Below are 17,022 nucleotides of genomic sequence, written 5' to 3' on the forward strand. Positions count from 1 at the left end.
TGATGGAACATCTCTTTCCTCAGGGAGATGCTGTCTGATGGTGAGGAGGAGGTTCTTGCCACCGGTCCTCTCAGTCTTGGAGACAAGCAAGAGGATGCTGATAACCAAAAGAACTCCACAAGAGCCAGCCAGGCCGGCCTTAACAGCAACACAATTCACATCCCTGTCACCATAACTGCCCCACCAGGAGAAACAACCATTATTCCCAGTGAGCAAGACCCTTCATCACATCACATTATGCACGCTTTTCAACTGGAGTCTTAGTATTGAAAAATAAATTTACAGTCATTTCAGGATGAGGAAGTAAACATCGTGGCTAACCCTGCTTTGTTTCCTTGGCTGAAAATCAGTTCACCTTTTGCGAATCGTAACAACAATTAAAACTGTACAGTCATATAGTCTCTCTTTCAATTGTGTTCCCTTTGAGCCACAATATGCAATATTTTTTCACACTAGTGAACAATATTGAGTGCGGCAACTTTGGAGTCAGCGAGGAGAAGAAAGCTCTGGAAGAAGACGATGCTGTCAATAGGCCCCGGCAAATCCTCCCCTATAGTTCCATGTTCATTTTTGGACAAACAAACCCGTAAGTCATTCAGTAATAAGTGCCATTGGATTTTTGTTTATTACCTCCTGATTATCGCATTTTCCAGCATTTAACCAACTGAGAGTTGAAAAAGTAAGGTCTTAAATTGTTCAAGTGTACCTAAGGAACTGTTTTGTGATTGTTGACAGGGTATGAAAACACAACAATTGTATTGGAACACCTAATTTCCTTAAAGTTTGTAATTTTTTCCTCTGTGCGGCTGATGCTGCATCTCAAGTTGTTTTATATCGGCTCATGACCAACCAAATGAGTCATTTTGACTGCGAGGGAAACACTTATTGTTCATGGCTTGTTTGGGAGGCATGGCACTCGAACCTGAGCTGTCTCTTCATTGTATGCTCTCTGACAATTCCGTGCGGGTGCTGTCACAGGGTACGGCGGCTGTGTCACTACGTGGTCAACCTGCGCTACTTTGAAATGTGCATCCTGATGGTCATTACCATGAGCAGCATCGCCTTGGCAGCTGAGGATCCTGTGCAATCCAATGCACCGCGTAACAATGTGAGTTAGATTGTGAATATCAGGATCTGATAGAAGCATATTGAGATAGATTTATCGATTATAGATTATATAGATTTAGTACACCATGTTTGCAAAGGAATTTGCCTCTTTATTCTTTTATCGCAGATCCAAAAATAATACATAGCTTGGAGGTTCACACAAGCTTGTATGGTTTAAAACAAAAATGTGTGATCTGGTATTTTTTACTATGACAGACTGGCAACCCTAAATAATATTCTGTAATGGGTCACCATGATTTTGATATAACATTCATGTGTGCTTTTTGTCTTATTTGCGGGTTTTGGGAGGAGTGGGTTCTGGTTGAGGAGAGTGCAATCATCTATGCGTTCACAAATTTCACAATTTCATTTTACAGCATCTTTTCGAATGCTTGATTGTTTTGCAGGTGCTCAAGTATCTGGATTATGTCTTCACTGGAGTGTTTACATTTGAGATGGTGATTAAGGTAACAGATATGCCAAAAAAGAAATAGAGGAAGTTTTATTATGCTGAAAATCAAACAAAATAACTGAATAATTCTCATTTGCTTTTTTTTCCCCTTCTTCTTCTAATATTATTGTTTTCTTTTCTCAAGATGATTGACTTGGGACTGCTCCTCCACCCTGGCTCCTATTTTCGCGATTTATGGAACATTCTCGACTTCATTGTGGTCAGTGGCGCTCTTGTGGCATTCGCCTGCTCGTAAGTTGTCATTTTTAATGTTCTAACAATGATTTTCATATATAAGCATTCAATATATATAACTTGGCAAAAATTGCCTGACATCAGTGCTGATAACATGGTGTCAACTTGTCAGCCCTGACAAGTCACATGAAAGAAGAGAAATTAACTGGAAATTATCAATCATTTTTATGTTGAAATAATCTTGAACATTATATTTTTATTTAAGATAACATATTAAAATAAAAATTTGCATCTACCTGTGACCTGCCAATAAAGTACACGTGCAGTGTTTTAAAATCTATCTCTTTATAGTCAGTTTTGTTATGTATGTGCAAACTAGCATTTAAAACGGAAGAAATGAATTCATTTTTTGTGGGAGATTGAAAAAGCTTATTTTTTCAATCCAAGTATTGATTGTTTGCGAGCATTAAATTTGCTACTGTGGTGATAGATTATAATGCAATAACTATTTGAATGTAAGGGACCAAGGTATGTACATATATTCCGATCCACCCAAATTAGATATGCATCACTCTGATTTATTTTTTGTAGTCAAATATAAACCTGAATTCCAATGTAGTTGGGGTTGTGTATATGGGCACTAACACACCTGTATATTGCTGCTGACTGTTGAACTTTGCATTCATAAAAATATTTTCCTCTTTGGCTCGGAGAACACAACATCCATGTTTTCGAAACTTTATTTGAAATGTGGACTCGTCAGACCACTTTGTTGCAGGAATTAAGTTCAAAATGAGACAATAGTTTCAAAACAATCCGATAAAGTACATGAACATGAAACATTTTGACTTTGTTGGGTATTAATTTGAACATACACTGGAATTGTATTTTAAAATAAGTGTATGCTTTTTTTTTTTTTATGTTTTACACAACGTCCCAACGTGATTGGAATTTATGTCTGTATTAGCCTGCATTTCTAACATCTCTCAAAATAATTGGGTGGCCTTGAAAACAGAGTTAATGATACCCCTGAAGCTCATACGGACCTGCAATTTGGGTCTTAAAAGTCCAAAATGTATTTCCTATTCTCTTTAACTCTTATCTGTCAGTTTTTCCACATCTGCCTTTGTTTTCAAATGGGCTCTGTCCAAAAACTCTTTACACTCACAGTCTGATCTCTTTCTGTTTTCTGTCACTTGGCTTTCTCCTCTTTTTTGAATTATAAATTGATACTTCTTTGTCTTTTACATGTTGTTGATTATTGTGTATTTGTCCCCCTTTTTTCCACATTTTTTTCCTTCCATCCTCGGTTTCTGCCTTGGATTGCTTTCAGGAGCCTAATGGGGTAATGCCTGAACTTTCAGTCTTTCAGTCTGTGCTTGTCTGTCCTGATCTTCTGTTTTCCTTCCTGCCCATCATCTGCAGATTTAATCAATTTATCTTCCGCAACCTCACAGCTGAATGAATGTTTCTGTCTAACTCATATCAGTAACAACCAGAGATACTGGCACACGCGTGTGTGTTTGTGTTATAAGAAAAATCAATTTACCTGTTTCTTTTTATCTGATTATGTTGGCAGCTATGACCTATTGTTGCTGACTGAGACAAACATTTTAAAAGCTGCAGCTATTATAAAAGCATAAGCATTAATGTAGATGCAAAGGATGAGTGCTGAATTTAGCATACAAAATAATCAAACCATGCATTTTCATAAAAATCTATAGTAAGTGAAATTTGAAAGTTTTGTCAGTATCTCTGTGACCACTAATGCACGGGCCTGCCCTCATATACTAGTACCATTAGTAAGTCTCTAATTCACTCATGCAGGTTATCAGACGCAAACATTTCCTCTTCATAAACCCGTCAACAAGCCTCCCCACTTCTTTCAATCATTTGGTCACCAGGTTCATCATCATTTACCAAAACTTATATTCATGGCGGTTATAGTTTGTTCACATTGCAAGACTTACTATAATGATGTTTCTGAGCTGTGCAACTCAATAACCATCATCAAGACTAGAAGTCTGTAATCCTTTAGCCATGTTTATGTCAACCTATTTGGCTAAAGGAAGCATATTCATGAGGAGCACAGAAAGAATTGGCACCGTGCGGTAGGGGTATGATGAAATTAATTCTTCCGACCTGTTTTCAGCCATGTTGTAGAGAACATACTATAGGTAGGTGTGTAAATAGATGTGAGTGTGTGTGTGTGTGTGTGTGTGTGTGTGTGTGTGTGTGTGTGTGTGCGTGCGTGCGTGCGTGCGTGCGTGCGTGCGTGCGTGCGTGTGTGTGTGAGCGAGCGAGTCCTTTAATTAAGTTATTGGGGTCATCACCCTTTGTCACCAATTCTTTTGAATCATACAAGAATGTGAAAACTCCTTTTCATTCACTTTACTTCTCATCTGGTGTCCTTTTTAAACCTGTTATACGATGTCATCATTTAAATAGCCACTGCTATACTTTCACAACATGGTTATCTATTTTCATAGTTTATATGTATTGTATTTTGTTACAATCATTTGCTCTACATTTGTTTTTTGGCACTTTTGGGGTTTGGGTGTTAATTCATTGCGTGTGTTGGTCTGCTTATCATTGCTTTTTTTTCATCAGATCGCAACAAAGCGTGGCCAGGTGGGAATAGTCCTTATCTACTTTTTGCCTGTCCACATTCCTTTCCCTTCTTTCCTACATGTGAAGCAAATAATGCTTCTCTTCAGGTTTTCTTTTGTTGTTGTTGTTCTTTGGCCTCCATCCCAAGGTGTTCGGCAAATGACCATGTGTCCCTCTTCCCTTGTAGAATAACAATAGCTCCTGTCCCAATATTTGAACATCAGGACAAGAAGACAATATTGGGAGCTCCTTCTCCTAGCTTTCAGAAGGTCAACATGCAGTTAATATGTTGGACTGAGCTGCGATATCATGAGGTATCGTATCGGGCTGATACCTAGTTTCAATGTATCAGTTACTCCCGAATGCTGCTGATACCAGCCACAAATACACTTCATAATTAAAAACCTCCAAAATTGAGTAAAGTACTCCATGCCAATAGTTGGCGCTGCACTGCAGCATTCTGCCACATAGCCAAAACATTGTTTGTTTCAGAAAGAAAAGTCTATTTTTATAATTATCTGACAGTCATTGTCAAAACTATGATATCTGTACCCAGTGATGATACTGCTGTCTACTCACAATTGTGAATGCTCACACTGGTGTCAGTCTGCAAAAACGTGTCGTCAAATATCCTAAATTTCAATAATGATAATAAAGACATGACCAGAGATGATTAAACCTGGTTACCATTTTACAGAATGAGGCCTTAAAGCGTATCTGAGTATGTCAACTCAGGCTTAAAAGGCTGTGTACTTTCAATACCTGGAGCCTAGATTTTTCTACTCAGACACTGCTGACCTGCTGAAAGCTATTAGGAGACTGTGTTTCCATCTTCGTGTGTTAAGGTCCTTCAATAACAATTAAGAGCTGGCATTATCTTTTCAGCGTGCATGCCTGGTAGTCGAGTAATGTGAGCATGAGCAGTGCATGTCATTTTTTTAGACTGTAACTGAGGGACCAGAGTAATGGAACCATACATCTCCCTTTCTTTGAGCCTACGGTACCTTTGGACCATGTGTTACAACATGTAGATCAAGGTCACCACTCTCATCTTTAAGCGTTATCGTCGAGTTGTTGATAGGATTATTGTGAAACTCAGGGAGGCTTTTGAGGTATACACATGGCAAGGCATACTTTTTTTTTTTTTCCAGTGGGACTGTTAGGTGCCATAACAATTCTGCTGTCAATATGTTAAAAGCTACTGGAACACCATCTGACTGGTTGTGATAACCTAAAGGTTGTATTATTGGTGCATTCAAATTTTCAATTCAGAATAGCATAAAACTTTTTTACTTTGTAAAGACAAGTAGATAGCTCTTCGTGCCAATATTGCAGCGTGTCGCCCACTATGACCCAGAACTACAAAGGAGATGGAAATTTATTATTGGCTGGGATAATTGCACCAGCAAAACTAGTAGAAGAGTTGGCAGCAATTGAAGCTGCATCTCTCACTCCAGCTTGGCTCCAGTCGGTGTCCTATCACAAAATTCTTGTCACGCTCGAGGCTGTGGGCACATTGATCCAACCTGTAGTATTTGCTCACCAATACTATTTTATTGGTCTTTGTGTTTTACGTTGTTTAATTACCTTAATCTGTTGTATACTCACCACACAATAACAATGAAAGCTTTCTATTCTACTCTACTCTAGTCTACTCTATGGTCACTCTTTATCATCTTTATGTACAGCACTTTGTTACAGGTGCGGTTGTCATTTAAAGTACTCTATAAATAAAGTTGAGTTGACAGTTACCTAACTGAGGGTAGGTAGGTCAATGTTTCACATTTCATTTAGTCACACCATTAATTCTTTAAAAAAGGTATGTGATATTTTTTTAAATCATCAAGACCCGATGTCACCAAAAAGTGCTTGGGGAAAAAAGGAAGTGGTGTTTAAATGTTGTCAATGTGTCAAGAATTAAGAAAATTATGATATTTTAAATCAGTAGTGGGAAAAAAATGACCCCTTGTTTCAAACTCAAAACAATAGAATGTCCTGTTTTCGTTTTTACGAAAATAAATTAGGCTACTTTGTAGCCTCAAGTTTCTCAAGTGTGAACCAAATTATAAAAAGACTACAAGAACGTGTATGATTTCACATGTTGCGTAATTAATGTGTAGTTGCGTAGTTAATGAATTAATTACATTAATTAATTGAAGAATTACTATTTTGGAATGATCACAAATATTGGCACAGTATGATCCTCTAGGTGAGCGTCCAAATTGGATTCAACTTTGTCTAAATACCTCAAAAATGGATTATATGTTGCAGCATTAGTCAAAGCAAGCTGCCTTTCAAAACTTTCAAAGGAGTTATCCTTCCATTCCTGCAATAAATTATAGTGTACAGCATTAGAATCATCAAATCATCAAATGCGGCAATAGAGGGGATTTCATTTGATGTCATATCTAATACCGTATTTTCCAGACTATAAATCAGTCTGGAATATAAATCGCACCAGCCATAAAATGCATGATAAAGGAAAAAAAGACATATATATATATATAAGAGTCGCATTTTTGGGGGGAAATTTATTTGATGAAATCCAACGCCAAATACAGACATGTCATCTTGAAAGGCGATTTAAAATAAAAATAGAATAGGCACAGTATGGAATGGTATGGTATGCTAACATTACATAAACAAGGAATTAAGAACTTGCGTGACGTAACACATTGAGTTATTCAAATAACTATCTCATGAATAACACGTTTATCCAACCATCCGTGCCACTCTAAATCATTCCAACAAAATTTTCATCCTCTGTGTCACAGATAAATAACTCAGTTAACCCCGGAAGTAGAAGATGCTGCGCTTCCTCTTCTACGTCGCTTATGTCAGACTCATCGTCAGTTAGAGTTCCAATTATTTCACAGTCTTAGAGCGTCCCCTTGCGGTTTAGTCAAGTCAAGTCAAGTTTATTTGTATAGCCCTAAATCACAAGCAGTCTCAAAGGGCTTCACATAGACAATCAATTGACAATTATTCTCAAAGCATCCCCTGATCCTGGGCTCCCAAAAGCGCAAGGAAAAACTAAAAAAAACCCTACCAGGGTAAAAATGAGAAACCTTGAGAAGGGACCACATATGGAAGGATCCCCCTTTCAGGATCACCAGGCTGCAATGGATGCAAAGAGGGCACATAAAATACATAATATGGAAATCAAAAAGCGGATGTCAAGGCCAAAGCGAAGAGCTGTCGGATGGGCCTTCGATTGTCCTGGCAGTGTCCTCTCGGAGGGTAATCCGCTGCAGTTCGCTCATGCTGAATTGGTCCACAAGAATCTAGATAGCCGCCGTCAGCTTGGGTGTCACCTAATCACCAGTGTTTAGTGTGAAAATAACATGTGAAATGATATAATGTGTTAATGATTTCACACAAAAGTCGCTCCTGAGTATAATTTGCACTATGAACTATGAAAAAAACCTGAGATTTATAGTCCAGAAAATACGGTAATTGTGGCAGAAATCCCATTTTTAACGCTCAGAGCACATCTCTCTGAAAAAAGGTCAAAGACATCTGGCATGTGGGGCTCAAACATAAGTAAGGTCACGAGTAATAGACATGATCAAACAAAAATGGGGTCACGGGTATGGCGGATGCGGGTCCGTTGTCACATTCTTATACAAAAGCTCACATGCTAATGCATCGTTTTCAACAACTTCCAACAAGATCCATAATATGGATGCTGCAACGTCTTGCACCTCAGGTAGACATGCTGTCGTGAATGATATTATGCTAATGGATAATTACAGGAAGTGCTTTTATGTCAACTACTATGCATGATAAGGATTTATTCTATGTGATGGAACAACGTCAGTACAAAAAGTGGTTTGGCAGATCCATAAGGTTTTTACATTGTGTCGTATGGTCACTGTTTCAAATGAAAATATCTGAAATGACAACTATCTAAGCCAGAGGTGTCAAACTAATTTTTTTCGCGGGCCGCATTGTAGTCATAGCTTCTTTCGGAGGGACGTTATGACTGTCAACCTAAATAAATGTATGAGCGCCTCATATTATGTACAGTAAAAGCTACAAAACAAACTGACAACTAACTCATTTTCAAATCAGACAAGTAAAAACTGGTCAAATATATATATATATATATATATATATATATATATATATATATATATATATATATATATATATATATATATATATAGATATATAGATATATAGATATATATAAAGATGTTATTAATAGTGAAAACAATTTGCAATTCTTGTAATGACATAAATTTGACGCACAATTTGTCTTTGTGGGCCACATAAAATGATGTGGCGGGCCGTATCTGGGCCCCCGGGCCTTGAGTCTGACACCTGTGATCTAAGCGTTGGTATACCCAAGGCAGTTTGTTAAGGATTTTACGTAATATCTTGTAGTTAGAGTCAGATAATCTGTGAGTGTGAATGGATTGACTGGCATCCATTCCAAATGAATGGATCTATCAGTACATTAAGTATGAGGAATATTAGGACAGATTTAAAAATTTTAGCATTACAGTATGACAAGGAGTGAACTGCTCTGTACCTGAGAAACCAACTTTAAAATAGCAACAAAATAAAAACATGTTTGGTCAACTTAAGTGACAATTTCACTTGTAAATCACAACTGTAATCACACTTCAGTCATTTGAGATTGGAGACAAGAGAGCAGTTCCATCAGGCACAATAGATACATTTTTAATTAAACCTTGCTCTCACCCTCTGTCCTGCGCCAATATCGGTCTTTTAGTGAGTGATGTACACAATCTAAGGATCTGAGCATACACAACTCTTCCTCAGTAGACCTACATTAAAGGTGCAGCGTCAGCCAAAGACTCATGATAGTGGTTCCTGCAAAGAAGTTTTTACCTTGACAAGAGGTTGATTCTTTGCTGATATACTGTAGTATTTTTTTGTTTGTTTCTCAACATTTATGTTATTCTACAGAAACCTGGTTGAAGTTGTGAATACTACAATTGGAGTGTAAATAATATGACATAAGTCATTCTTGACTGTGGAAGTGATACAAATGTATAATCACGTAAAACAATTTCTTAGTTAGCAAGCAATGAGTTCCATGAACACAATATTATGAAATATTAACAAAACACTACATGAAGCATGACATAATGTATCAAAATTGTGATTTTTTTTAATCATCAAATATACTTTGCACTGTTCCTGTAGACTTTTCTGTGGTTCCTGTAGAATAACATTTTGTAAACCTCATGTAACTTTTTTTTTACTACTAACAGATCATAAACAGGTATTTCACTTTGTGTGGAGTTTTTCTCTCATGTACTGCAGTCAGCCACTCTTGAACGGACAGAGGATGCGTTTTGAAAGGTTAAAGGGTTTAATGACAATGCGCTATTTAACATCTCACAAATTTACTACCATGTCAATCTCCACAGAGGGACAAAAGGCAAGGACATCAACACCATTAAGTCCCTGAGGGTCCTCCGAGTTTTGCGGCCACTCAAAACCATTAAACGTCTGCCCAAACTAAAGGTATAGTAATCCAATTATGACTCATTGAAGTCAAGACAAATGGCTAGAAGTGGCAACGCTGTGCTTATATCCAGTAGATGTGTTGATGTGTGTGTGTGTTTTTTTTACCCCCCAAGTATCATACATATCCAACTCAGGATAGATTCATACGATGAGCAAAATAAATATTTTCTAACGTGATTTCTTTGATGAGAGAATGATAGACAGGCTATTAGGAAAGAGGAGAATAGTACTTGGCACACTCTGTGAAACATTTGATCGTGATCAACCATGCATGAGAATATTTATGGGGTGAGTTGCACAGATGTCACAATGTATACACAGAGCACTTAATCCCCCTCACAAAACACCCAACACGAGCTTAGCAGAACTCTGAGGGGCAAATATTGATGGACTATTTGTACGGCAGCCTCCTAATTACTGACATTTGTAATGTTTATTTTTCCAGGCTGTGTTCGACTGTGTTGTGAATTCTCTGAAGAATGTTCTCAACATCCTCATCGTATACATCCTCTTCATGTTCATCTTTGCTGTAATCGCTGTGCAGCTTTTTAAAGGCAAATTTTTCTACTGCACTGATGAGTCCAAGGGTCTAGAGAAAGACTGCAGGTACCCCATTTACAGTATTTTAAACCACCAATTGTCAACCGGTGGTCTGCGTCCCTTTAGTGATCCAAAGCGGTATTACTAATTGGAACTGGAAAATAATTGTAAGATTTTTAAAAATTAAAATGGATTTATTATTTCAACTTGATGTATTTTACAGCTAGTTTTGTGACTCATTTTACCCATCCAAATTATGTCAAATGTAGCTGAGATTTCCGAAATAGACATACAGATGCAAATAGATAGCCTCTATAGGTCTATCCTCCTTCGATACAAAATAAAAAAATATTTCGCCAAAGCAGTGGTCCCGAGTTACTTCTTGGTTATAATGGTGGTCCCTTGGACAAAACCAGTTGAAAACCCCTGCTTTAACCCCAGCCAATAAAAGGCTGACTCTAACCGAGTGTCTATAATCTCATCTTGATCTGCTATTTATTTAAAGTTAATAAAATTTATAATAATAAATAAATAAATAATAATTTGAGTTGAGCCTTTTTCTTCTCCCATTTCCCTCAGGGGTCAGTTTCTGGACTATGACAAAGTGGAACGCGGACGTGACGTGGAAGCTCAGCCCAGAGAGTGGAAGAAATACGAGTTCCACTACGATAACGTCCTCTGGGCTTTCTTAACGCTATTCACCGTCTCCACAGGAGAAGGCTGGCCTTTGTAAGTTAGGATAATCATCACATTGCATATTGCTATCATTCATGAACAAGAACCAAAGTAGAACCCAGTGACGCTATGTTCGTGATTTGTCTTATGCCTCACTCAATTTGGATAATCAGAAAGTCAGTAGTAGTAAACAGTTATCGTCATTCGTGACATGCAGTATCTTCATTAACAATTACTTGGACACATCTGATATTTCCTTTTAGATTAAACAACTCAGTCAAACTCATGGCCCAGGGGGCAAGATACGGCCCGCCACATCATGTTATGTGGCCCGCGAAGACAAATTTTGCTTAGACTTTGTATCATTACTAAAACTACAAATTTTCACTTTGAAAAAAATAGATATTGCTTGCAATTTTTTTACCATTTGTCTTTTTAAGTATTTGAACAGTTTTACTAGTCTCTGATTTCCAAACTTGTTATTCATCAATTTGTTTTGTAGCGTACACTGTATATAGAAGACGTTGACAATCATAACGGCCCTCCGAGGGAAACTATGATTACGATGTGACCCGCGACAAAACATGAGTTTGACACCCCTGCTCTATAGCATGCAGTGTATTTCTACATAATTGGTGTTTATGAACAAATGTTGTTGACTTTCAGAGTGTTGAAGCATTCAGTGGATGCCACCTATGAGGACCAGGGCCCCAGCCCAGGTTTTCGCATGGAGACATCTATATTCTATGTGGTGTACTTTGTAGTGTTCCCGTTCTTCTTTGTCAACATATTTGTGGCTTTGATTATCATCACTTTTCAAGAGCAGGGAGACAAAGCCATGTCTGAGTGTAGCCTGGAAAAGAATGAGGTAGGAACTTTGTTTGATTGAGGCTCCTTTTCTTTACATTATTTGCTTGTAATCACAGAACATTTATAGTCTCGTTCCTTTTTATATAACCACATTTAGAAAATAATTTTGATTTTAGCCATCTGACTTTCTTGGTTTATAAAGGCTGATTGGTTTTACTTTGGTTGGCCTTTTCTGCTGTAAATAACTGCAAGCAATTTTTGTTATGTCCAGAGGGCTTGCATTGACTTTGCCATAAATGCCAAGCCGCTGACAAGATACATGCCGGAGAACAAGCAATCCTTCCAGTATAAGATGTGGAAATTTGTGGTGTCGCCTCCATTTGAATATGCTATCATGACTTTAATTGCCCTCAACACCGTGGTGCTGATGATGAAGGTAAGTTATACTGTAGATGGTATTCCTCAGAAAAAGTTGAAAAAATATATTTGCCAAACTTGTCACGTAAAAACAATGCACAATGGCAACAGCTCATTTGCACCTAAAACCAGTGACCAGTGTATCAGAAATTCTCAAATTTCCAACACAAACATGACAAAATATGGTATTTTTACTTCTTCTTCTTTTTTTTTTTGTTACTGAAAAATAGCAAGGGATGTTTAATGTCACATTTTTCCAGATATGAGGACAAATACTCAATTCATGAGTAGTCATCAACAACGATACCAAGTACCGATACCACTAGTACTTTTGATACCTCCACCCCCTAAAATAGAAATTTCTATCCCAATACCAATTTTTATTCGTTTAATTTCTAGTTAATGTATTGTTTCTGATCCAAAAATGGCCACTAGAGTCTGGATAATTCTGGTGTCAGATGCCATTTTATGTAGCAATACCTGGGCACTGATACCATTACCTAGTATGGGTATTTGTTGAATATTTCTAGTGTTGTAGACTAGTGTGCTATTCTTAAAGTTATGTTTGTACGCAGACCCATCATATATTGTGGAACCCTGGGATAAGAGACCATGAGTGAAGCATTTGAAAATATACTTTAGAGTAGGCAGTGCATACATCACAAATTTAATATGACAGACTGTTGCAATTAAATTCAAATTGACGGTGCTACCTTCACCCATTACACCACTGGGCACTGTAATGTTGCAGATTATAAACACATTAGTTGTTCCTCAAAATCTTTCCAGTTATGTACCGTTTGTCTTTCTTTCTCAGTTTTATGGAGCACCCGACCTATATGAGTCCATGCTGAAATACTTGAACATCGTCTTCACTGCCCTCTTCACTCTTGAGTGCATCCTTAAGATTATTGCCTTTGGCCCACTGGTGAGAATGTGCCCCTTTGCACTCACTCACTCACTCACTCACTCACTCACTCACTCACTCACTCACTCACTCACTCACTCACTCACTCACTCACTCACTCACTCACTCACTCACTCACTCACTCACTCACTCATTCACTCACTCACTGATATTTTCCTTCCTTCCTTCCTTCCTTCCTTCCTTCCTTCCTTCCTTCCTTCCTTCCTTCCTTCCTTCCTTCCTTCCTTCCTTCCTTCCTTCCTTCCTTCCTTCCTTCCTTCCTTCCTACCGCAATCCCAGAGAATGCTAAAAGCATCTCATTTCCGTTTGCATTCTTTAGTTGTTAATCCTAAAAAAGCAAAGCAAACTAAGAAACCATCAGAAAGTGCTGCTTAGGGAAACATTATTGCAAAATACTGAGTTTCGGTCTCAAATTCGAGACAAAAATGTTAAGTATTCATACCAATAAGCACAGGTAAGAAGGCAAGAATTCCAAGCGACATTAAGTTTCATTTCCACATGGAGCCATCTGGTCTGCATGCAGTGTTTCATCTCAAGCGTAGGTCCATTTATTAATTTGCACCTAATTTCTTAATTTACACACCAGTTACCTCCACCTGTTTTGTTGTTGCCTGCAGCATTAAGCCTCTCCCTCTAGAAACCGTATCGAAGACGCCAGACTCTACCTTTATACATCATATGCCATTCACTGCATATAAAATGTGACTATTTTTATCTTAATGCCTCTTTAACAAAACATTATGCGTTTTAAGAAAAGATTAATAAGGATTTAAATTGGGAGCAGTCCGATTCCGCTGCAACTGCAAACAGTATCCATATGACTTTTTCCTAATGTAAGGGAACTGACAAAAGTGGTTTGCTTTGTATTTTAGAATTACTTGAAAGCAGCCTGGAATGTGTTTGACTTTGTAACGGTGCTTGGAAGCATAACAGACATCCTGGTGACAGAGATTAAGGTAAGCCACGCACCTCATGGGCTGCACCCTCACCAATCCTTCAATGGTAACATGAGTACACTGTCTAGCAACTGCAGTAGGAATTTACCCACAGCAGAAAGATGTGCAATATGCAATTTTTGTACTTGGCTAATGAAAGCCATCATGTAGTTATCAACATTAAATGTCATGATCAAAATTTAGCCCTTCATCATGGTTTTCTATAACTTGGATTATCCAGGCCTTTAATTCTTCATTTTGACCCATTGATATTAAAATCGCTAATGGAAGTATTCAACTACTGTATTCAAATCGCTTGTCATCATTTTTCAATGAAAAAAAAAAAAGCAGCAACATAACTGATGCCAGTAATGGAACAATTGATGGAATGGAGGACTGAGGCAGGTTATTGTGGCTTTCTATGTGGCAGATGTAGTTTCTTTCTTTGTGTGCCTTTCTCATCATTTGATTGTTGGTTTGTGCTCTGTCTCTTTTCTCTCACACTCCTTTCTCTGTTTCTCTTGTCACTCTTTCCATCATCTGCTATGTCTTTCCTGGCGCCTGTGCCCTCACTCTGCTCCCCCCCACGTGTCACAACTGACACAGACGGTAAGTGGCTTTTCTTGTCAGCTGCGGATTCTTTCTTCTTTTCCTTCCCAGTGGTTTGTTTTCTCTTTTATGAAAAAAAATTAAGTGTTTCCTGTCATGCGTTGCTGAGATTTGAGAGAAGATGGATAGAAGATATAAGTTGAGCAGTTGTTGAATTCATTATTATTATATTATTCTAAAATCACCATCTAATGTTATAATGCAGACGTTTTTTATGTTAGAACACAAAACTTTGGTATGGACCAGAACTGCCAAAATTGAAATAAAAATTTGAATAAAAACGAATAAAACAAATATAAACGATGGTATTAATGGTATTTTTGTTGTTGTATTGTATTTAGTTCAATTTATACGTATATATTCATATTTATTTGTAGTTTGATTTTGTATTGAATATTTTGTTGTTGTTTTCATTTCCAGATAATTTTTTAAATTACATTTTTCCAATATATTTTTGATACTCATTTTTATTTTGACTTTTTACCTATTGTTTTGTTTTGTTTTTGACAGTTTTGGTCCTCCATACTTTGGAAGTTCAAAAGGGTACAAGAAAATGAAAGTGAAAAATATCACGAATATTTTAAGAAACATGAATATGTATATTTATGAATAGGTTATGGTCATTTTTATTTTGACTTTTTATCTCTTGTTTTGTTTTGTTTTGTTTTTGACAGTTTTGGTCCTCCATACTTTGGAAGTTCAAAAGGGTACAAGAAAATGAAAGTGAAAAATATAATGAATATTTTAAGAAACATAAATATGTTATATTTATGAATAGGTTATGGCTATTTTCAGAATTACCAAATCATATTCAAACAAGATATACGAAGCCGCAAACAGTTTGTCTCATGTCCCAAAAGTATGTTTGATAATCTTGATCATGATTGCCCAAAAGTATGTTTGATAATCTTGATCATGATTGTATATGACCCAAGTCAAATGTTTTGGTATTTGGTGACACAACAACATACACGACTAATGTTAATGTTGAACTATAATGACATTTTCATTCATCATGCTGAATACTTCGCACCTTTTATATTGTACTAAAAATACTAAACTGTCCTTTAGGATGGAAATAATGAGGCGCATGGTTGAGATGAGGTGAACAGTGTTTCTGTTGTTTCCATGGTTACCCTGGATTGTAGTTGTCGCTATAATTGTTGTAACAACCAGGGTATTCAATTTTTAGAATAACAATACTGCTTATACCAAGCATTTAGGTTATTTTTAGGTTTATAAACGATTGGCTAGTGATTAGTTCAGGGTGTACCCCGCCTAGTATATCAGCTCATATGTGATCTTGTTTTTTGTGTGCCTCTAATATGTAGTTTGGGTTTAAAAAAAAAATCATGTTTATTGACTGTATCTTATTCTCAGTAGCTTGAAGGGATGCGCATCTTACAAATGAAAGGAAAACGCTTTGTCCTCAAGTTGTTTTGCTCTGAATGTTTTCTTCTTCCCATCCATCTCCTCCAGGACAAGATGATTAACCTGAGCTTCCTGAGGCTGTTCAGAGCAGCCCGGCTCATCAAACTGCTACGGCAGGGCTACACCATTCGCATTTTATTGTGGACGTTCGTGCAGTCCTTCAAGGTGAGCAAACAAAGCTGACAGGAACAGTCAAAAACAATCAGTTCTCATGCATATTTAAATACACAGTGGAAAAACAGATTGTATGGGGTATTATCTTGACTTTCAAAATGCAGATAATGCAAGCTAGTATTTATTCCCAATGATAAGAAAGCAAGTCCATAAATTTCCCATATACCTACTGTGATTTATTTAGAGATAAACAACCCAACCATCAACAAAACAGAAGACTAAAAAGGTTGTTGAGGCACACTGCAAACTATGTTTACTTTAAAAAGTCACAAAGTAGCTCTGACAAGGCTGCAGCTGGATTTTCACTTGATGCTGGTTTTCCATTTTAAATCCCTGAGGATATGTCAAGTTAAATGCAAAACGCCAGGCTACAGCTGAGGGAATTTATAGCAGGTTTAATGTCACTGGTGAGAGCTTTTATGCAAAGTGAAAATGGATAGTAACGGCAGGGTTGAAAAGGTGGCTATTTAATTACACCAAATGTTTCCCTCTTCTCAAACTGATATTTAAAGAATCAATCCATCAGATGAGGTTCAATGTTTAGATTGTTAAACAAGACCGATACATACAGGACAGTGAACGTAGTATTTATCACCCTTTCAAATTCTTACTAATTCTTAAAGATTCCCCACGCT

General features: G+C 37.2%; 1 protein-coding gene across 3 annotated transcripts in view; it reads left to right on the forward strand.

Moving 5' to 3' along the window:
- Positions 1-17,022, forward strand: part of cacna1bb (calcium channel, voltage-dependent, N type, alpha 1B subunit, b) — a 115,799-nt gene that overhangs the window by 77,118 nt on the left and 21,659 nt on the right. For 2 of the 3 annotated variants that reach the window (XM_085927121.1, XM_085927120.1), the window contains exons 21-33: positions 24-208; positions 457-586; positions 979-1,108; positions 1,515-1,574; positions 1,704-1,810; positions 9,769-9,865; positions 10,314-10,474; positions 10,988-11,137; positions 11,750-11,951; positions 12,165-12,329; positions 13,128-13,238; positions 14,111-14,194; positions 16,262-16,378. In XM_085927121.1, the coding sequence (XP_085783247.1) occupies positions 24-208; positions 457-586; positions 979-1,108; positions 1,515-1,574; positions 1,704-1,810; positions 9,769-9,865; positions 10,314-10,474; positions 10,988-11,137; positions 11,750-11,951; positions 12,165-12,329; positions 13,128-13,238; positions 14,111-14,194; positions 16,262-16,378 (1,699 nt within the window). Of the gene's footprint in view, positions 1-23; positions 209-456; positions 587-978; positions 1,109-1,514; positions 1,575-1,703; positions 1,811-3,086; positions 3,099-9,768; positions 9,866-10,313; positions 10,475-10,987; positions 11,138-11,749; positions 11,952-12,164; positions 12,330-13,127; positions 13,239-14,110; positions 14,195-14,779; positions 14,783-16,261; positions 16,379-17,022 lie in introns of all 3 variants that reach the window. The other variant, XM_085927119.1, reaches the window with a different exon arrangement.

The sequence above is a fragment of the Syngnathus leptorhynchus genome, chromosome 12 (genome assembly GCF_054491065.1).
Source record: "Syngnathus leptorhynchus isolate UIUO chromosome 12, UIUO_Slep, whole genome shotgun sequence".
NCBI classification, from domain to species: Eukaryota; Metazoa; Chordata; class Actinopteri; order Syngnathiformes; family Syngnathidae; genus Syngnathus; species Syngnathus leptorhynchus.